The sequence below is a fragment of the Crinia signifera genome, chromosome 8, assembly GCF_055691185.1.
Source record: "Crinia signifera chromosome 8, ASM5569118v1, whole genome shotgun sequence".
NCBI classification, from domain to species: Eukaryota; Metazoa; Chordata; class Amphibia; order Anura; family Myobatrachidae; genus Crinia; species Crinia signifera.
The window spans coordinates 121,734,273-121,758,112 of NC_139224.1; the positions used below are offsets into that span (position 1 = coordinate 121,734,273).

Below are 23,840 nucleotides of genomic sequence, written 5' to 3' on the forward strand. Positions count from 1 at the left end.
TTTTCAGCATTTGGGAGCAAATGGTTGATTATCCTTTGCTCCACATACATTAACAGATTTTTGTTCCCACCAGACAGATTGGACAAATAAATCTGTAGGTGTGTACCCAGCTTATTCCATTGGTTCTTAAACTCCATCCTCAGGACCCCAAACAGGTCTCCTCACAGAATCACAAGTGAAATACATATCTCCGCCTGTGGATCATAAAAAAATATATGTTTCAGTGAGTAAAGACTACACATGTGCACCTGTCAGGTAACCTGGAAAATGTGAACTGTTTGGGGTCCTGAACACCGAGGTTAAAGACCTATGAACTAGTAAAATAGGGGATACTTGGCTTAGCGTATTGCTTTGGAACAATGGGTAGAGGAAATGTGGAGTTCTGTTATGGTTTCATTGTTTTGGATGTCTTTAGTTTAGAAAGTATTAAGGTCCACTGCCCATAACTTCTCTTTAGGATTAACCTATGTAATATTACCTTGAATGTCACAATGGGACAAATGTGCATTCTACATGAATACCTGGGTTAAACTGCTAAATATTTGCTCACACAGTTTAGTTAATTTAAAAACGTATTCAACAATATCGCAAAATATTGCTTGGAAACTAGAGGATATATGTACCCTTCTTGTTTCTATCACCAAGGTATCCAGAGATTGAAGCTGCTGTTGTCTAGATACAAGGTCTCCTTGCAAGGTCTTTATGGTAAACTCCTGCTCAGATACTTGACGTTTCTTTATATCCAACTGACACTGGAGCTGCAAGAATCAAATCATCAACAAATCACATTATGGTATGACGTAGATCACATTTCTGCCATAGTGAGCATAACGAGCCACCTCAGGCCACACAGAGGAATGGCAGGAGTGCAAATAAGTCCCCAGGCTGCTTCTTTAATCCGATAGAACATCAAAACATATATCAGAGATCCATATTAACTGACAACTAAAGCCATACAGCTGGAACAACAAGATGACAGTGATCTATCCATGGCATAGCAGGCAACATATGCAATATCATTAAATACTAGAAGAGAACTGTGAATCGCCCTTTAATAAATATATAATCCGTGAATACAGGTAACTCCTTTTTGTTCCTTCTACCCTTAATTCAAATTACACATTGGATGATATATTGGCTGATCGAGTGAACAGGCAATATATATAGCTAGCATGTTGTCGATATACACCTGATAGGACAGTAAACAACGTCATTCAGATATATTGCATCGGCTGTGCAGCTGCAGTCTGAAGCTATATCAGCGCATCTGGCTGTGTGTGGGTGGCTGGGTGACTGCCCAATTCACTTAATGCAGGAGGGTGACATCACATCTGGGCAGACCGATTTAATTGCTTGCTCAGCAGGATGATAGGATGAGATATCGAGCAACCGAGTGTGCTTGCAGCATAACAGCTTCCACTCTTCCTGGAAGTATTTCTGTGGGAATTTGTGCCCATTCATTCTGTAGAGCATGTATGAGATCAGGCACGATGTTGAAGGACAAGGGCTGGTTCATAATCTCCCTTCCATTTCATCCCAAAGGTGCTTGATTGGTTGAGGTCAGGGCTCTCTGTGGGCCAGTAAAGTTCTTCCACACCAAACTCAAACCAGGTCTTTATAGTCCTTGCTTTGCGCACTGGGGCAAAGTCATGTTGGAACAGAAAAAAGGTCTTGGTATGCGAAAGCATTAAGGTTATTCTTCACTGGAGAGAGATAAGGGCCTAGCACAAACCATGGAAAACAGCCCGATACCACTATCCCTCCTCCATCAAACTCCACAGTTAGCATAATGCAGTCAAGCAGGTAACATTCTCCAGGCATCTGCAAAACCCAGACTCATTTATCTGACTGCCAAACAGAGAAGCGCGATTCATCACTTCTCAACACATTTCCACTGCTTCTCAATCCAATGTTGGTGTGCTTTACACCACTCCATCTTATGTAAAGGTGGCATCCTATCACAGTACCAGGCTTGAAGTCCCTGAGCTTTATTGAATGACCCATTTTGTAGCACAAATGTCTGCAAATGGAGACTGTATTGCTAGGTCTTTGATTTTATATAACTGTGGCAACAAATCGAATTGAAACTTTTACCCATATAGTGTATATTCAGTAGTGAAACTGAAAGTCAAACGACGAATACAACTAATTAGTAACAATTTCAGGTTTCCCCAGTTACTGCATTGTGTGCAGACCGGACATGCTGAATATGGGGAAAGAGTTGCTGAACGGCGAAGCAAATGTTGCTCTTTTCTGATAAACTGCACCAAGTGAAGTAGCAGCAGAGCTGGAATCCCTCTGCTCCAGATGTATTTTCCTACATAATACAGCAAGAAAACTATGCACCCATCTGATGATCTTACGTGCTCAATCTGTTTCAGGAGTTCATTGTTCTGAGCAAGGTGGATATTTTTTGATTTTTCAAACGCAGAGTGAACCTCTTTATGTTCTTTGCTAAAGTTTTCCTCTAAGTGGTGTATCTGAGCTTTCACATCCTGAAAAATAAGAAAAACCTTCATGAAATCTCAATAATTCTGACAACTTATAGTTGTCACATTGACGGCAATGGTGAGCAGGCCGTAAAGAGAATAGCCTTTCTTTATGCAAGTGCAATCATTAGTCTAGTACTGCATCTGTTTGCAGAAGAACAGAATTACCCCAAGCTCCTCTTCTAGCTCTGCATTCCGTGCTGCAGTTGAGGCGTAAGCTTGATCCTTCTCTTCCAGGAGCCTATGGAGCGAGGCTATCTTTAAAGATTTCTTTGTCATCTGCAAACACATAACCCATTGTTTACAGGTTTATAAAAAAACAACATTTATGCAAAATACTACAAGGAGGGAGCAAGATAAAATGACAGTCCCCCTTCAACCTAGGAGTCATAGGTTGTTGACTGTGGTCCTGTCTCCCAGCTTGGACGGATCCACCACAGTATCTTGGTTATATTGCTCCGATCATACTAGAGTTAAGATTTAGTGTTCTTTATTACTACGATCTCACACTATACATAGTTAGTATAAAACATCCCGACAGGAACCCAGCATTATCCTTCCCAGGCTAGGCAGAATGGCATATATTTCTCATCACTAGCACCCTTGTAGGTACAGAACATGTAAGATGAAAACACGTTAGTTATGGAAAAAGAGGACCTTTTTAAACACAAATATTAAATTTAAAATTGTGAGCAAACCCAGTTGAATTTGTTTCCAATGCTGATTTACAAATACTTATGTTCCCCATCCCCATCCCCCCCCCATCCCCTACTTTCAATATACATCTGCATATTTTACACTCGTCCTCCCTGTACCGTAACATGGGTTTCCCAAGGTGCCAAACTGCACCTTCTAGCTAAATATATTAAGAAATCTGAACGAGACGCACAATAATAAGCTTATAAGGATTTGCTTTGCAGCAAATGATGCAAAGCAGAATCGGAGTGTGTAGGTCAGTTTTGTATTTACAAACAAACCAATAGCTGCTATATTGTATTTGGTTATCTCCAGAGTCATTGATGTAAAGGGCATATATGTGAAACAACAGCTCTCCCTCTTTTAAAGGGTATGGGTCATAGGTTCAACAAGAGGAAGGTTGACATGCATTAGGTTGGCATGCATCAAGGTCAACAGGAAAAAGGTTGACATGGGTTTTTCACTTTTTTTTTCTCCCCGAATGTCGACACAGTCAACATGGACACTAAAAAAGTGCACCGCATCCCCTCGCTACGATCGGCACAATATTGTAGTCTCCAACCACGCTCTAGTGGATAGCATGAAATGCTGCGGGTAACCACAAAACAATAAAAATAAAAAGGTGAAAAACCCCATTTCGACCTTTTGACGGTGGACCTTGCCCATGTCGACCTAACGCATGTGTCGATCTAATGACCCTTTCAACCTAACCCCTTGTCGACTGTCAGGTGTGTCAACCTTGATGCATGTCGACCTAGTGACCGTATCCCCCTTTAAATATATAGTTGCAGTACTCAGCACAGAATGTGGTTATATATAGTGTATAACATCAGATGCTATGATACGTCTTTTTGTTTGGGTCCCGCACTGGATACTCCACTGTTTATTGACTGTTACCATCAATTTTTAATTCGAAGTGGAGTGAATAATTCAAAAAAGGTCCAGATCCTGTTATATTAGGTTATTCAAAAAACTTCCCTCCTTAAAGAGGAGAAAGCCTTTAGATCTAACCACTTTATAGGTTGGAGGTGCTCCCCAGAGTCAGAAATAAGTACATGGTATACTGGAGAAAAAGAAGACTCTTTGTGGGGGCACTCTTAGTGCATGTACATGAGTACATGCGTATACAATACCTATTGGTACCAAGAAATGTGGTGAGTGACTAATGAAATGGTGATACTATTTAAAATTTAACTTTTAATATTTACGTTTTAATATAGATTAACATAAGGTATATGATTAAATTACATACAATTTCAACACACAATTTGAAGTTTAAAATATGCACTGCAACTAATAATTCTGTTACTGTCTGAATAAGGATTCACCAAAAAACAGTCCAATATTTCCTTGCCTCGATTTATATACCCGTTAGATGGGTTGAAAGTTCATTCAAAATAACAACAATCGCTGTAACACCTTAATATCTGCACACTCTTTGGTTGCTAGAATAGATCTAGAATAAGTGTACTGACGACTGTCAGATTGTAAACAGATATCGAGTAGGAGAGAGAGCTAAGGTAGGAGAGTGATAATCAGTTTGCAAGTGTCTATATCTCACCCAAAACCCACCTTCTTACCATCATACGTCTATAGGGTGGCAGATGGGGGAGTCAGGGAGAGACTCCGCAAATGAAAAGAGTGGAGTGGCCACAGTACCTTCTGCTGCTCGTTAGGTCGGATCGTCCATCCACTGTTACTCTACTGAGTATTGCAGTGTAGGGATTCAGCCGGCTTTAGGAGTAAGAGAGGACTAGTTATCCTAGGATAGGAATTTAGAGTGTCTGACAGGCAGAAAATATTATTGTGTCAGAGAGGAGAGGTAAAGTAAGAGAGATAATTTACAGATCGCAAGTGTCTATATCTCACCCAGTTTCTGTTTTCCAACCATCATAATTTAGAGGATGGTGGATGGGATAGCCGGGGAGAGACTCCGTTGATGAAGGAAGTAGATCAGATGGCCAAAAGTACCTTCTGCTGCTCGTTTAATCCGACTGTGTGGTCACTGTTGCCCGGTTGGGTATTGCAGTGTAACGACACAGGTGATCTCAGGAGTGAGAGAGGATTAAGTTGCCCTAAAAAGGGACTTCTAAAGATAGATGGTTATAAAGTATACACAATTGTATATCTATTATCTAGTATTCTAGCCACCAAGATGTGGAAGTAATAAGAAGCAGGTAGATTAAACAGAAAATTATATGAGTTGTTCTCTATAGATACTGATAATGTATATATACAGGTCGCAATTTATCAGTTTGCCATTTTTGAGATTTTTTGTTAATACAGAGTTTTTTTTATATATATTCATATAATTATATCACAACCGTCAAATTACTTCACAAGTTGCTGGTCAACTGTGTTTTTTAGATACCTGTGACAGAATCACCACAGAGAGCCGCTTAATAACAAGAATTTAGCAACAATAAATCGGTTTAATCAGCAGAGAGAATCAGGTTGTTAATTTATATAGGGCTGTTGACCATATTGTTTAACCCCTTCCTGATGCAGCATGTTTTTGCCTTCCTGACAGAGCCCTTTTTTTCAAATCTGACATGTATCACTTACGTGGGGATAACTTTATTTTGCTTTTACTTATCCCAGTGATTTCGAGATTGTTTTCTCGTGACACATTGTACTTCAAGTTAGTGGTAAATTTGGGTCGATACAGTCTGTTTTTTTGTGAAAAATACCAAAATGTCGTAAAAAAATGGAAAATTTAGCAATTTTCAAAATGTTAAATTTTCTGCTTGTGAGACAAATAAACATACCACTCAAAATAGTTAATAACTAACATAGACCATATGTCTACTTTATGTTTCCATCATTATTTCAACATCCTTTTAATTTTTTTGGACACTAGGAGGCTTAAAATATGAATAGCAAATTCTCAAATTTTCAAGAAAATTTCAAACACTGATTTTTTTAGGGACCAGTTCAGTTCTGATGTGACTTTGAGGGACTTGTATGTGAGACACCCCCATAAATGATGCCATTTCAAAAACTGCACCCCTCACAGTATTCAAAACAGCATTTTGGAAGTTTGTTAACCCTTTAGGTGTTTCACAGGAATTAAAACAAAGTGTAGGTGAAATTTCAAAATTCCTTCTTTTTTGCAGATTTGCAATTTTAATACATTTTTCTAAGGAACACAGTAGATTTTACTAGAGAAATGTGACTAAAAATTGATTCCCCCAATTCTTTTGTTTTCATAAATATCCTATATGTGGCCCTAGTGTGCACGTTGACCAAACCACAGGCTTCATAATAGAAGGAGCACCTACTTGATTTTGGAGCCTCCTTTATATGAGATTATTTTTTAGGCACCATGTAGGTTTCTAGGCACCATAAGATGCTAAAAGTTAGGAACCCCCCCACAAGTGACCCCATTTTGCAAACTACACCCCTCAGGGAATTCATCTAGGGGTATAGTGTACATTTCAAACCCCCAGGGGTTTCACCAATTTTGATACAACTGGGCTGTGCAAATGAAAAATTACATTTTTTACACAAAAATGCAGTTCTGGCTCCAAATTTTTCATTTTCACAAGGAATGAAGGAGACAAAGCACCCCAAAATCTGTGCCCCAATTTCTCCCGAGTATGGCAATGCCTCATATGTGACCAAAAAATACCAGTTGGGTGCATGGCAGGACTCAGAAGGGAAGGAGTGATTTTTGGATTTTGCAGCTCAGATTCTGGTGGAATGAATGGTGGGTGCTATGTGGCATTAGCAAGACCCCCGAAGCACGGTGAAATGATGAACCTTATAATCCATAGATGTGTGGTATATTTTAAAACACTCCTTTATACATAGGCCGGGTTTGTCGGGGCAAGTTTCACAGTGGAAAATAGTATCCTTTCTTATTCCCTTTTTATAGCAAACTTTGTACCTTTTTTGTGTCCTGCCCTTTCTTGCAGTGGAGGGGATTTCGTTAGGAAAATGCTGCCCTGGTACAATACGGGGGCCAGTACTAGAAGTACTGGGGCCCTCTGCCTGCTGGTTCCCAAATATTAGGCCCTTTATGACTTCCTCTTGAAAGTGCATAAATGTCCCCCTCTGGCTGGTAGAACGGAATAGCACGTAAGCGTTATACAGTGCCATCTGGATGATATACACGGCCAGCTTCTTGTACCAGATTTTTGTTTTCCGCAGGGGACTGTACGGCTTCAGTACCTGATCTGAAAGATCCACTCCGCCCATGTACTTATTGTAATCTAGGATACAATTAGGTTTTGAGGTGTGGGTACTGGTACCTCGTACAGGGATGGAGGTGGTACTGTCTCCATGAATTGTTGTCTTACTGGGAAGGTACTGGCGGAATTTAACCCTTCCTTTAAAATGTATAAGGGACTCGTCAATACAAATAAATTTTTCAGGGATGTACATCTCTGCAAATTTGGCACTGAAATGATCAATGACCGGCCTGACTTTGAATAGCCGGTCAAAGGTGGGATCATCTCTGGGTGGGCACTGTGCATTATCGGTGTAATGTAAAAATTTAAGGATTATCTCAAAACGAGTCCGAGTCATGGCCATACGGTAAAGTGGGGTGCTGTACAGAACATCTGTACTCCAATATTGCCTAATTTCTGGCTTTTTTACTATGCCCATATGTAACACCAGACCCCAAAACGTCATCATCTCTACTGCATCTACAGGGGTCCACCTAGCAAATGATGACGTGGGGTTTTGAGCAATAAACTGCTGGGCATATAAATTACTTTGGTCCACCATTAAATTTATAAAATCATCAGAGAAAAATAATTTGAAAAAGTCAATTTCTCTGAGACCTGTTGAATCAAATTGGATTCCTGGGATGGCCAAAAACTCAGGAACCTGGGGCTCAAAATTGTCTGGTGGTGGGGTCCATACGAGATCAATTATTGGGGGGGGGGGGGGTCTCAGCTGCTCTACGGGGGCGTCTTTGAGGGGGTCCCTCATCACCAGAGGAGGAAGAAGAGCTTAAGACGAATCCTTCAAATTCCCCGCTTGCATCACTGGCTGTGTCAGAGTCAGAGGCAAGCATGGCATATGCCTCCTCCGCTGAATACATTCTTCTGGATGACTGGGATGACATTTGGGATGACATTTTTATTTTTGTGTTTCTGTAAGTAACACGTGTATAGTGTAGGGGAGGTACAAACTTTATTTCAACACGGGGGGTATGTAGTGTGTAGTGTGTATGTAGTGCAGAAAAAAAAAAATACTTTATACAAGAATTTGATGCCAATAAAAAAAATAAAAAAATTGAAGGGGTTAAAAAAAAAAAAAGGTCCTGCGCCAAAAATTGAGCACAGATGTTGGTCAGTAACGTCCGTCACTGAACAGCGCTCAAAGGCAACAGGACACCCACAAAAGCAACGTGGGTGTAAAAACAATAAAAAAATAAATAAACCACAGCACTCTCCAAAAAAAAAAAAATTTAAAAAAACTGCAGAAAAAAAATATCAACCCTGTGCCAAAAATGCTGTTCAGTGATGTACGTCACTGATCAGCGGCCACAGGACACCCACAAAAGCAACGTGGGTGTAAAAACAAAACCCCACTGCAATCCCCCCCCCCAAAAAAAAACTGCAGATCAGTGATGCAGTGATGCGACACTGATTAGCAGTGAGGGGCAGCAGGCAGACAACTGTGGGTGCAACCTGACAGGGTATATATATAAAAAAAAAAACCTGGACCCCCAAAAAGTTGCTGATCAGTTAATTAATTTAAACTGATCAGCACAAAAGGGGGGGCAGCAGTCAGTTGCACAGGCAGCACAACCTTTGGTGCAACTGACAGGTATATATATATATAAAAAAAAAAAACCCCAAAAAGTTGAAGATCAGCACAGATATACTGATCAGCACAAAAGGGGTGCAGCAGACACAAAATATAGCACTCTCTATCACTATCTGTCACTATCTCTCACATCTGTGACTCTATGACACTGCAGCAGCAGGACACAGGAAGTCACAAGATCCAGGAAGCATCCAGCTGCTGGCAGCACGCTACCAGCGGTGATCAGCGGTGATCAGGTAAGTATCAGGCAAGGTTCAGGTATGTATATCACGACAGAGTGGCCGGTGACCGCTCTGCACGCAATTCCAGACCGGAAAGCGCAGTCACCGTTAGTTTAAATGACGCGCCTTGGCTGTGATTGGTCCGTCGGACCGACGGACCAATCACAGCCTTGGGGGCAGGTGGGGTGAGGTGTGGTCATCACCGGTGACCCCCTCATGCCCCCTCACACCCGGCGGTGATTGACACCTGTGTTACCGAGCGTCTGATTCGCCGGTAACACAGGAAAACGCTGCGACTGGCTGTTCACATTGAACAGCCAATCACAGCGATCGCCGACGGGGGGGAGGCATCGCCACCCCCCCTGGGCATGCAGGGACATGTCTGCTGTCAGGGACAGCAGACATGTTTAAACTGTCACCGCGTCTATAGACGCAGGGACAGATTAAAGTCATGACGTATATATACGTCATGTGTCGGGAAGTACATCCCGGCCATGACGTATATATACGTCAAATGTCGGGAAGGGGTTAAATACATTTGTTATAGTAAAACAGATTATATAGCTACAGCAGATTCCCTGCACAGACCGCTGGACCGCGGCTACGATGTGTGGGAAAAGGTTGCTGTTAGCTAAAGCTTCAAAAGGACAAACGGCATTATTTAGATCAGTTCATATAGTGGATGACAAGTCCCTGCACAGGCTGCTAGACCGCGGCTCGATGTGTGGGAGGACAGCTGTAAATTATATTTTTAAAGAACAAACGGCAATAAAGATATATACAGCATAGAGTCAATTTAACAGTTAATGAGTCCCTACGTGTGCCGCTGGATTGCGGCTGCACTGTATAGGGAGAATACACAGTATCCGATTACTGTTAGCTACAACTTTAAAGAGGGCAGGAGGTATCAATTAATCATTCAATGTAACTACTGACGGTTCCCTGCACGGGCCGCTGGACCGCGGCTACAATGTACAGGGAGAATACCGCCCAGTAAAGAAAGATAAATGCTTGGAATAGTTACGCTTTGTTCTCCCCGAATGTCAGCGATTGTAGAGATCTGCAAGGTAGGGTTGTTAGTGCATGGTAGTAGGCTGGATGACGCGTTTCGCCCCTCCCACGGGGCTTGTTCACATCCTGTCTAGGTAATCACGGTAGCTGGTATTTATCTGTTCTCAGGCTGAGTAAATTGGATACTTAATTGATCGTTTGTACCGTTCAGCAAGAAATTAGCCAATAGTGTATATATTGTATTAATATTACCTAATGTCTGACTAAATTAATTTAATTAGAAGATATTTTTGATGACACCAATTAATCATGTATTTATAGGACATATATGTCTAGCATATAAGAATACTATTGTTACTAATTAGCAGCAATAGATTAATTTGCTTGATATAGGAAGAGTTCTATTTATTTTGCTCTGAATCATTAGTCATAAAATGGGAGATTATTTTAATTGTAATTATCACGTTTTTCCAAAGGAGGAAAGGAAAGGATAATGATGAATGATGAGTCAAAAACACATAATGTCAAACTTTAGCTTGAAAAACGAACTCACATCAAGAAGAAAGATCAATGAGGATCTAGAAGACATCTTCTCCACGAATACACCCTAGAAGGAATCAGACAGCACATGGGAGGAAGATTTTAAAAGACTAAAGAATGTTCTCCAGAAACAATTAAGAACCAACTGGGATCTAACTACACTCGAAAATTATCAAAAGCAGAAAATTTATCCCAGGGGTCTCAGACCAAAAGTCTTCCCAGCTTTCCCATTAGCAACAGAAGCATTGAAAACCGAGTGGGAGACTTGCTTACTGAAGTGCTCACACGAACTTACGAATATTCTTTTGAAGCACGATCATCTCATTCTAGAGGAGTGTGAAAAAGAAATTGGAGTTCTGAGCCAAAAACTGGAGAAGTGGGAGAAGGATACATCCTTCCAGAAGCAATTTGAACTAAACAAAAAGATCTTGACAAATACAAACAAGCAATCATCGAGCGGAAGAAAAATAAATTTTGGAGAGACAAGAAAGACTTCTCCTCAGGCCAAATATTTGCCTGGAAGAACAACACGTGGAAAGCTCCCAGAAAGACATATAACAACATCTACGATTACAACTACTCCTCTTCCGAACTAGACTCCTCGGGAGAAGAAGGAGATAACTCCCATAACAATTTTTCCCAAACATCAAGAGCAGGGTTTTTTTTAGAGAAGCCCCAGAATCCACGCGGATTCCAGCAAAGCGCAAGGGGAAAACAAGGAGGTCGAAAAGGAAGAGGAAAATGGGGGCCCCCAATCCCGAAAAGATATCCAATTCGAGTAAGGAAGGACCAATAAGAGACACATTACAAATCATCAATCTCTCCGACCATATATTAACAAATGTAGAGACAGATGTTCTCAGCAGAGGAGGACTATCCTTCTCCCCCACTAACAACCTCAACCGATTCAACCTGGAAAAGGACTTGAAACTCTTTGGTCGAAAACTCCTCTTAAAAAAGTTTTTCGCCAACAAATCACAGGCATGTAAAGACACTAACAACTGTGACATCACGGAAGAAGAGGTAGAGGCACTAATCGCTCTTGATGAACTCCTGGCAGAGTCAGAAAATACGCACACAAGTACAACTGAAAAGAGACCAACTTGTAAGAAAAAATCTACATTCACCCCACAGGATTCCATATGTCCCGAAGTAGGTGTCTTCACTAATTTGGTATCTAAAGATTTTGACAAAATCTACACTAATAGGAAACACCATAAGATACCATACAACCTTACTAAAGAAGAGTGGCAGGGTCTCAAGAACATTCAGAGCTGGCAAGATGTGGTTATAAAACCCTCTGATAAAGGGGGTAATGTAGTGATATGGCCTAAAAATATGTACACAACTGAGGCATATAAGCAACTAAACAACACAGAATGCTACAGAGCTATTATGCTCAGCCCACTTGGTATAATACAACCGAAGTACGAATCGATACTAAGAAGGGGGTTAGATGAAGGCGCTATCACAAAAAAGGAATATGAATATCTGTGGGTGGAAAACCCCAAAATTGCCACACTATACCTGCTCCCTAAGGTCCATAAAAATCCCACCGTACCTCCGGGCAGACCTATCGTCTCTGGGATAGAATGCCTTTCGGAAAGGGCAAGCATATTTTTGGATCTTCATCTAAGGAAACATGTCCTTGAACTCCCCTCCTACACAAGGGATACTACCGACATTTTATAAAAACTACATGATATCAATCTGGAAGAAGGCCAACTATTGGTCGGTTTAGACGTCGAGTCACTGTACACAAGCATAGACCATACCAAGGGTCTCAATGCTGTGAAATATTTTCTCAACATGGAAGACTTTGGACCATTCCAGGATTTTCTGCTTGAACTGTTATCATTTGTTCTCAATTTCAATTTTTTCACTTTCGACGATAAATTCTTTTTACAAACGAGGGGGACCGCAATGGGGGCGGCCTGCGCACCTACGTACGCCAACCTATATTTAGGTTGGTGGGAGAAAGAAATAGTCTTTTCAGAGGAGTATGAGAAATATTCAAAACATATCAGTATGTGGAGTCGATATATCGACGACATCATACTGATATGGGACGGCGATAAAAATCTACTAGATGAGTTTCTAAACGTCCTCAACTCAAACGATCTAAATCTCAGACTTACTTCTGAAATCAGTGATTTTGAGATCTCCTTTCTGGATCTGAAGATCTATAAAGGACCCAATGACAAGCTGGAAACAAAACTGTTTAGAAAAAGTACGGCGACTAATAGTGTGCTACATCAAACAAGCCACCACTTCCCTCCAACTGTAGAGAATATCCCCAAAGGGGAATTCCTCAGACTACGGAGAAACGTATCTGATGAGGTAGTTTTTAAACAACAATGCGAAGAACTTAGCAGTCGACTTAAAGATCGTGGATACAGTAACAGATCCCTAAAGAAAGCCCAGAAATCAGTAATCAAAACAAACAGAGAATCCATTATCTTTAAAACTGAAAACCCCATGGGCTGGGAAAAGAAAGACCTGAACGATGGAGAATCCAGACCAAGATTTATCAGCAACTTTAATCAACAATGGAGAGCCATAAAACAAAGTATGCAAAAATACTGGCATGTTCTTATGGCCGACGAGGATCTGGCCAAAATTATTGGTGACAGTCTCAATTAGCTGGAGAAGGTCACCTAACTTAAGAGACCATCTAGTAACTAGTCACTACACCAGGACCAAACCCAGAATCCCCACACTAACAGGCTCATTCCCATGTGGCGTTTGCAAAGCATGCACATACATGGTAAGACAAAAAGAGGTGACAGACAGGTATGACAACAAACATAAGATTCACGACTACATTAATTGTCGCACGAAGGGAGTCATCTACTGTATAAACTGCAAATGTGGTGCCATGTATGTGGGGATGACAAGCAGAATGTTGAAACAGCGAATCTTGGAACATGTCGGGAGTATTCGCAACGCTGCCACAGACCTGGCTAGGTCTAAACAACTGACATCAGTAGCTTGCCACTTCTATTTCAAGCACAAGGGAGACCTAAACTTCTTCAAGGCTTTTGGAATCGAAATCATCCATCTGGGGATCAGGGGTGGTGACCTTACCAACGAACTCCTCAGAAGGGAAAGCTTCTGGACCTTTACTCTGAATACAGTGTCCCCCAATGGCTTAAATGAATATATTAATTACAGCTCTTTTTTGTAAACATTTAGTCACCAGTGTTTTGTTTTTCAAGAAATTTAACCAAAAACATCATACATGAAGAAGATACAAATCCTTCATCACTCTTCACTTTTATGTCTATGTTTACAATAAATCAATAAAACCTCCTGTTATAATTTACCAATCAATAAAAATACTCTCTTATTATCACAACTTACTCTTACTAACAAATTGTGTCTCAATTTATCCAGAAAACTCAAGAATATAATATATTGGCTATATCAATGCGCATATTTATTATCCCCCTTTTTCCTATATAATTAATAATTTTCATATATTCTGACGCTCTTTCTGGTATATTTTTCCAATAAATTAAAAATTTTCAAAAAATTTTCTATATTTTTTATAATTTTTATTTATTATTTTCTATATATATATATATATATATTATATATATATATATGTATGTATATATATATATATATATATATATATATATATATATATATATATATATATATATATATATATATATATATATATATATATATATATATATATATATATATATATATATATATATATATATATATATATATATATATATATATATATATATATTTTTTTTTTTTTCTATTAATATATTTTTTCTGGTATATTTTTTATATATTTATAAATATATATTTTCACTTCCATTAATGTGTTATTTAAAAAATTTAAAAACCAATATAATTTATCAAAAATTCATCATTATCCTTTCCTTTCCTCCTTTGGAAAAACGTGATAATTACAATTAAAATAATCTCCCATTTTATGACTAATGATTCAGAGTAAAATAAATAGAACTCTTCCTATATCAAGCAAATTAATCTATTACTGCCAATTAGTAACAATAGTATTCTTATATGCTAGACATATATGTCCTATAAATACATGATTAATTGGTGTCATCAAAAATATCTTCTAATTAAATTAATTTAGTCAGACATTAGGTAATATTAATACAATATATACACTATTGGCTAATTTCTTGCTGAACGGTACAAACGATCAATTAAGTATCCAATTTACTCAGCCTGAGAACAGATAAATACCAGCTACCGTGATTACCTAGACAGGATGTGAACAAGCCCCGTGGGAGGGGCGAAACGCGTCATCCAGCCTACTACCATGCACTAGCAACCCTACCTTGCAGATCTCTACAATCGCTGACATTCGGGGAGAACAAAGCGTAACTATTCCAAGCATTTATCTTTCTTTACTGGGCGGTATTCTCCCTGTACATTGTAGCCGCGGTCCAGCGGCCCGTGCAGGGAACCGTCAGTAGTTACATTGAATGATTAATTGTTACCTCCTGCCCTCTTTAAAGTTGTAGCTAACAGTAATCGGATACTGTGTATTCTCCCTATACAGTGCAGCCGCAATCCAGCGGCACACGTAGGGACTCATTAACTGTTAAATTGACTCTATGCTGTATATATCTTTATTGCCGTTTGTTCTTTAAAAATATAATTTACAGCTGTCCTCCCACACATCGAGCCGCGGTCTAGCAGCCTGTGCAGGGACTTGTCATCCACTATATGAACTGATCTAAATAATGCCGTTTGTCCTTTTGAAGCTTAAGCTAACAGCAACCTTTTCCCACACATCGTAGCCGCGGTCCAGCGGTCTGTGCAGGGAATCTGCTGTAGCTATAGAATCTGTTTTACTATAACAAATGTATTTAAACAATATGGTCAACAGCCCTATATAAATTAACAACCTGATTCTCTCTGCTGATTAAACCGATTTATTGTTGCTAAATTCTTGTTATTAAGCGGCTCTCTGTGGTGATTCTGTCACAGGTATCTAAAAAACACAGTTGACCAGCAACTTGTGAAGTAATTTGACGGTTGTGATATAATTATATGAATATATATAAAAAAAACTCTGTATTAACAAAAAATCTCAAAAATGGCAAACTGATAAATTGCGACCTGTATATATACATTATCAGTATCTATAGAGAACAACTCATATAATTTTCTGTTTAATCTACCTGCTTCTTATTACTTCCACATCTTGGTGGCTAGAATACTAGATAATAGATATACAATTGTGTATACTTTATAACCATCTATCTTTAGAAGTCCCTTTTTAGGGCAACTTAATCCTCTCTCACTCCTGAGATCACCTGTGTCGTTACACTGCAATACCCAACCGGGCAACAGTGACCACACAGTCGGATTAAACGAGCAGCAGAAGGTACTTTTGGCCATCTGATCTACTTCCTTCATCAACGGAGTCTCTCCCCGGCTATCCCATCCACCATCCTCTAAATTATGATGGTTGGAAAACAGAAACTGGGTGAGATATAGACACTTGCGATCTGTAAATTATCTCTCTTACTTTACCTCTCCTCTCTGACACAATAATATTTTCTGACAACAAAAAAACTGAAAAGTCCCAAGGCGCTACCAGTCCTTGCAGCCGAAATTCCAAAACGAGGACCACTGGGTAATCCTCCTGTACAAATCTTCCAAAACAAATGGGAATTCCTGGCGCTTGACTTGTATGTTCGGAGTACCAATGATTTTCTCATGCAAATATGGAGACAAGAGAAAACATATGTATAAATTATAAATTGGGGTACAACAGAGTGGGGGGTAAGTTGACCCAAAAATGAAGTCGTACCACGACTCACACTTTGTGTGCGGTTACAGGTGTGTAACGGTTTCTTTAAGGTCCACCAACGTGTAAGACAGATAGGTAATACCAAAAGAAAGATGAAATCACGGGTGCATACCGTACTCAACTGAATAAACAGGAGTTAGAAGCATATAAAGGTTTCTTTAGTACCAAAGATCCCATTCACATGTGATGTAACAATGAAGGTACTTCGTACCATACTCACGAGAAGTACTGGTATCATAAACACATAAAGGTATCTTGTGGGGGGACTGGTGGGTGGCAAATATCCACTGATGAGTCCCCACGTGGCAGCAGATGTACCCAAAAATAAAGGGATGACCAGTCTCAGTAACAAGATATTTATTTAAAAAAACTGTAATCGTGGCCCATTGGCCAAGGGCACGGTACAGCTTAAAAAGTAAATGAAAAGCAAAATGAACAATTAAAATAGTACAAGAACTCACTTGACATCCGACATGTTTCGGCGGGCTCTGCCACCTTTTTCAAGGATTTTTTTTTCAACCCCCCACTCTGTTGTACCCCAATTTATAATTTATACATATGTTTTCTCTTGTCTCCATATTTGCATGAGAAAATCATTGGTACTCCGAACATACAAGTCAAGCGCCAGGAATTCCCATTTGTTTTGGAACACAATAATATTTTCTGCCTGTCAGACACTCTAAATTCCTATCCTAGGATAACTAATCCTCTCTCACTCCTAAAGCCGGCTGAATCCCTACACTGCAATACTCAGTAGAGTAACAGTGGATGGACGATCCGACCTAACGAGCAGCAGAAGGTACTGTGGCCACTCCACTCTTTTCATTTGCGGAGTCTCTCCCTGACTCCCCCATCTGCCACCCTATAGACGTATGATGGTAAGAAGGTGGGTTTTGGGTGAGATATAGACACTTGCAAACTGATTATCACTCTCCTACTCGATATCTGTTTACAATCTGACAGTCGTCAGTACACTTATTCTAGCAACCAAAGAGTGTGCAGATATTAAGGTGTTACAGCGATTGTTGTTATTTTGAATGAACTTTCAACCCATCTAACGGGTATATAAATCGAGGCAAGGAAATATTGGACTGTTTTTTGGTGAATCCTTATTCACAGACAGTAACAGAATTATTAGTTGCAGTGCATATTTTAAACTTCAAATTGTGTGTTGAAATTGTATGTAATTTAATCATATACCTTATGTTAATCTATATTAAAACGTAAATATTAAAAGTTAAATTTTAAATAGTATCACCATTTCATTAGTCACTCACCACATTTCTTGGTACCAATAGGTATTGTATACGCATGTACTCATGTACATGCACTAAGAGTGCCCCCACAAAGAGTCTTCTTTTTCTCCAGTATACCATGTAACATCAGATGCTGTAGAGCGAGAGTACATTTGCAGCTGCAGAGTATAAGAAGGAAGTGTCTCCACTGGAAAACAATTTAAGATCTCCGGAGAAGAAACATTTAGCTGCTTGCAGATAAACAGAACATGCTTGCAGAGTACCTAGTGTAACATACATGAAAGCACCTGTGATCAGCACTTACCTCCTGTTCTAGCTTGGTGCTTTTGGAAGCTTTCTGCAGCAGCTCCTCCTGGATGAGCTGAAACTGGCTGGTTCTCTGGGCCATAGAAAGCTTGGTTTTGGTAGTTTCAGCTTCAGCTTTACCAAGTTTTCTCTGTAGTTCTTTCATGGCATCAGTCAGCCTCTGGTTCTCTGCCTCTAACTGTTTGCCTACAGCCTCTAGATGCAGGAATTTTTCCTCGTCTGTAATTAAATACAATTATATTGGTTTTAAAACATACTTTATTCCACTGTCAATTCTACAAAGGAGCAAGTTTCATTTTGTAGAACAAAGCATGAAATCACCTATAAGGGTATGAGGGACAATAGAGAACAACAGTCCAGCAATTACCCTCATTTTAAAAAGGAACACGGGGCAAATAACCAGGCTGATTTAATTCTGAATAACTAATATTAGCAGTTTTGTTATGAAATTCAGTGGCCATTCCAGGGAAAAACTTCATATGGAAGAACGGTGAGACCATTGGGGACAGCAGTCTCTAAAATTAATCTCTTGTCATTGAGGTTAGTTTGGACCTATGGTTGAACTTCATAATCTGCAATGTACATTCTATATGTGCTCTAAAAAAATTGTGCCATATAAACACAAAAGCTCCAACAAACTTAAGTACAGTGTACAATACAGGATTGCTGCATGACCTAGAAAAAGCGCAATGGAATATGTTGCGCTATATAACAAACTGTTATTAAATAACAAATAAAAAGCACATTTACAACATTCCTGTATCGTATAGGTATGACCTAGAAATAGCGCACCCACATCTATAGAACAGGAATGCTGTATGATCTAGAGATAACACACTTAACTATATGATACAGGATTACTGTGTGACCTAGCGATAGCACACGCGGCTATCTGACCTATATGACCTAGCGATGGCACACTGACCTAGCAATAGCACACTCGGCTATATGACCTAGCAATAGCACACCCGGCTATATGACCTAGCAATAGCACACTCGGCTATATGACCTAGCAATAGCACACTCGGCTATATGACCTAGCTAGCACATTCGGCTATATGACCTAGCAATAGCACATTCGGCTATATGACCTAGCAATATCACACTGACCTGTATGACCTAGAAATAGCACACTGGCCTGTATGACCTAGAAATAGCACACTGGCCTATATGACCTAGAAATAGCACACTGGCCTGTATGACCTAGAAATAGCACACTGTCCTATATGACCTAGAAATAGCACACTGGCCTGTATGACCTAGAAATAGCACACTGGCCTGTATGACCTAGAAATAGTACACTGGCCTATGCGATACACGATTACTAAATGACCAAGAAATACCAAACTTACCTATTTGCTGGGGGCTTAACTTTACTGGTTCTGCATCCAGTGAGTCGCTGTTATATGCACTCAAAAGCTTAGCCTGAAGCTCTCTATTTTCTGCCTCTTTCATTTGCAGCAGTGCCCTAAAGCAAGAGGAGAATATGATTGATCTGTTTATTTCCATAATAACACCTGCACATTTGTTGCAGTTTCAGATGTATATATAAATACCTTAGTTCCACAATGAGGGACCTGCTGTTTTCCAGATCACAATTATTTACATCTTTCAATACATTATCTTTTTTAAAAGCAAGAGTCATCTGGTCAAACTGTGAAAAGCAAAACAAACCAGAGATGTGAAAAAAAATAGACATAATTGTCTTAAAGTTAGGTATATAAATGGTTACAGACAAATGTAATCAACTACAGAATATCATCTATGTCATAAAGTACAGGCAGAGTATAACCGTGATGCGATAAACAGTTTATTGTGGCTACATAATGAGTAAAGTAGGGAAAGGTTATTTTATAGTCATTACAAAGAAAGAAACAGTACAAAAAGCACGCTTCTATAGCACATTGCATGCTTTTTGATGCGATGTGACCTGTAAACAGGACTTGTACTGAAAACAAACACGCAGCTGTTACATTGTAGCAGTTCGTACACAGATGCAGACACACATATACACAAGAGTTGCATATCAAATTAATCAGCAGAATCTCCTCATGCATCCTAGTGACATTGCCTTGCGACTTAAATGCATTTTTCGTCACATTACCTCACCTTCCACAATTTCACTTTCTATTGATGGAAAAACGAACTCCTCTAGCCACCAAGTACGCTGCCTTGGTGTCACTCTTGATTCCTTTCTCTCCTTTAAACCACACATTTAGCATCTTTCACAGTCCTGTCCTTTCCACCTCAAAAATATTTCCAGGATCAGACCCTCTCTCACCCAGGATGCTACAAAGACCCTCGTCCACTCACTAGTTATATCCAGATTGGACTACTGTAATCTACTACTTTCTGGCCTCCCTGTAAAACACCTTTCTCCACTCCAATCTATCCTCAATGCTGCTGCCCATCTCATCTTCCTCTCCAAACATACTATGTCCACCTCCCCTCTCTTACAAGCCCTGCACTGGCTCCCTTTCCCTTCAGAACACAATTCAAGCTCCTTACACCCACTTACAAAGCCATCACCCATTCTTCTCCCACCTACGTATCTGACCTTGTCTCTCTTTACACTCCCACCTGCCCTCTCCGCTCCACATATGCACGTTGTCTCTCCTGCAAACTGATTACTTCCTCCCATTTCTGCCTCCAGGACTTTGGCCGTTGTGCACCCTATCTCTGGAATTCTCTACCCCTCCCTATTAGACTTACCACCTCTCTACAAATTTTTAAACGGGCACTCAAGACCCACTTCTTCATTAAATCAAACCATCTCTCATCCTAACCCTATGTTTAGGTTTGCTTTTATCCCAGCTGTGTCACCCCAGTTTGTCTGCCCCGTACCTTTAGAATGTAAGTTTTAACGAGCAGGACCCTCTCTCCTCATGTGCTTTTCTTAGAATATATCTCTGCCACTGTTATAAGTGCATTAGTCTCCACTGTTGCAACTGTCTTTTTTATTTACCATGTACTTGTCCTAATTTGCATTTGTACTGTAAATCACAATCTTTCTTGTATTGTTCTTTGCTCATCTATGTATTGTCGGGCGCTGTGGAACCCTTGTGGCGCCATAGAAATAAACGATAATAATAACAAATAATGTTTAAAACCAAGGGCAATTTTAGAGCACCCTTATCTCAAAAACATCAATGAGTGGTATATAAGCAGATGTAGATCAATGGGCCAGGGTTTAGATGAAGTTCAGATTACCATCCTTGACTGTCCTCTGTTGGACGATATGTGATCCAGACCACTTGTTCCCAGTGCACTTCCCAGTTATTTCAAGAGATCAAGACTCCGTAGGTGGCTCAATTCAATTATCCGATTAGTTTAGGGATCATGCTAGGTATCCCACAGGGTGTCAGTCCCGGATTATGGTATGCATGTGATGTGCCGTTTTCAGGAGAGATGGGTGGGTCATCAAGGGTTAAAATCCTGTCCCGCTGTAGATTATTATAGTTTAACGCATATTACTGGATAAATGCTTGTCCGGCTTCCTCAGGAGCACACCAGAAGCCGGACAAGCATTTATCCAGGGAAACGCGTTGAGCTATAATCTACAGCAGGTCAGGATGACATAGCAATAAACCATTCATGTTCTCCAACATAAAAGTACAGTGAATTAGTCTCACCTGTAACTTTGACATTGTTCTGACATCACCCGACTCAGACTCGCAGTGTTTTATTTTGTGGAGGTCTTCAATTTCAGCAAGATGCTTTTTTAACTCTTTAGTCTCATGTAGAAGATGAATGTTTTCTTCAAGAACTTTCTCTTTATTTTCAAGTTCGCTCTCAAGTCTCAGCACTCTCTGATTAGACTGAGCGAGGAGTGAAATAAGTTCTGCGGTTCTATCGTTAGATTTCTGCTTCTCTTGTTCATCAGTCTTTTCTGACATCAAGTTTCTAGCGTGAGGGAAAGAAAAGGATGTCATATATATTCTGCATATATTGTGCTCTCTAGGTTTCTACTACAGTTACAAAGTCAGAGATATCCGGAAGTTATGTTTCACTGCCACCAGCCTACTGTACCTTAGATGTTCTCTCACATTTTCAAGTTCCTTTTCCAACCTTGTACATTTTTCCTGCGATTCCTCGCGTTCTTTATTACAGCTTTGGAAGTTCTTGTTGATCAACTCTCCTTCGGCTTGAATCTAATAAAAACAAGACACAAATGTCTAGCATTCTAATCCAATAATTATTTTATTCCATACCCCTTCCCGCATTAAAACAAACCAAAGCTTACACTATTCAGATAACAAAAAGGAATAGGATTTATTAACTTTATTCCAATACATTAACAACCAAATGTTAACTTTCTCATTTCCAGACACACAGTCACTACTAACATCTTTACTTAATGCTCCAAGATTTCTCCATGTAACTTACTTATGCATTCTATTCAAATATCAATAAACCCATCAATCAACAAATGCTTCTGGATATTACACCTGCTCACACTCCCTCTAAAGCTTTGTATATAGACATCCCTTTTGTAATGTAAACTCATTTGAGACAGAGGGCGAAATGTAATAGGGTGCGATTTTTTAGACTAAAAAAAAAATCGCACCTTTAAAAATCGCATTTTTTGCCGCGAATTCGCATATGTAATGAGATGCGAATTAGCGGCAAAAAAATGCGATTTGCCGCGATTTTTAGTCATGAAAATGTGCGCATTTTCAGTCATGAAAATGTGCGCATTTTTATAAATGCGCTTTTGTGCAAAAAAAAAAAAGTTAAAAAAAAAACGGCGTGGGGTCCCCCCTCCTAAGCATAACCAGCCCCGGGCTCATTGAGCCGGACCTGGTTCCAAAAATACGGGGGACAAAAAATCTGGGGGTCCCCCGTATTTTGAAACCAGCACCGGGCTCCAACAGCCCGCGGTGTCATGCCACAGCCGGGGGACACTTTTTATACAAGGTCCCCCGGCCAAAACATGAGCACCGTGGCTGGTCAGCCTTGGACGGGGTACCTGGAGGAGTGGGGACCCCCCCAATAAAGGGGTCCCCCCCCCCCAGGCTTCACCCGTCCAGGGCTGAAGCCCGGGGCTGTCACCGGCGTCCGTGGCCAGTGGACGCCGGCCTGATAGGGTTAAATCCATCATACATATCATTACATTGCTTTTTACCGGCGAACTACAAGTGCCAGCAGACCTCCCCCGCATGCTGGGACTTGGAGAACCACAAGTCCCAGCATGCAGGGCATTAATGGGCCCGCTGGGACTTGTAGTCCACCTGTAAAAAGAATGTTTATAAAAAACACACACACAGAGAAGTACAAGTTTATTACACACACACACCTCAATTTTACACCAGCATACTTACCATTCCTGGATCCAGCGCTGGTCTGGCTGCTTTACAGCCGGCTCCCCCCGCACTGACAGGCAGCGGGGAGAACCGCTTTCTCCGTTGCCTGTCACCGGCTTTCTCCGTAGCTTCTGTAGCTCTGTCCCAGTGCTACAGAGGCTGAGAGCGTGATTGGCTGAGCTACAGTATGCGTCTCCATGGAGACGCATAGCTCAGCCAATCAGGACTGAGCTATGCGTCTCCATGGAGACGCATACTGTAGCTCAGCCAATCACGCTCTCAGCCTCTGTAGCACTGGGACAGAGCTACAGAAGCTACGGAGAAAGCCGGTGACAGGCAACGGAGAAAGCGGTTCTCCCCGCTGCCTGTCAGTGCGGGGGGAGCCGGCTGTAAAGCAGCCAGACCAGCGCTGGATC

General features: G+C 40.4%; 1 protein-coding gene across 1 annotated transcript in view; it reads right to left on the reverse strand.

Annotated features, from left to right (window-relative positions):
- CCDC18 (coiled-coil domain containing 18) overlaps window positions 1-23,840 on the reverse strand; it is a 56,297-nt gene that overhangs the window by 24,677 nt on the left and 7,780 nt on the right. Inside the window, exons 7-14 of the mRNA XM_083157081.1 lie at window positions 22,151-22,272; window positions 21,754-22,024; window positions 19,678-19,775; window positions 19,474-19,589; window positions 18,120-18,340; window positions 2,658-2,768; window positions 2,364-2,495; window positions 624-758 (exon numbers count right to left, since the gene is read on the reverse strand). Of these exons, the coding sequence (XP_083013207.1) occupies window positions 624-758; window positions 2,364-2,495; window positions 2,658-2,768; window positions 18,120-18,340; window positions 19,474-19,589; window positions 19,678-19,775; window positions 21,754-22,024; window positions 22,151-22,272 (1,206 nt within the window). The remainder of the gene's footprint in view (window positions 1-623; window positions 759-2,363; window positions 2,496-2,657; window positions 2,769-18,119; window positions 18,341-19,473; window positions 19,590-19,677; window positions 19,776-21,753; window positions 22,025-22,150; window positions 22,273-23,840) is intronic.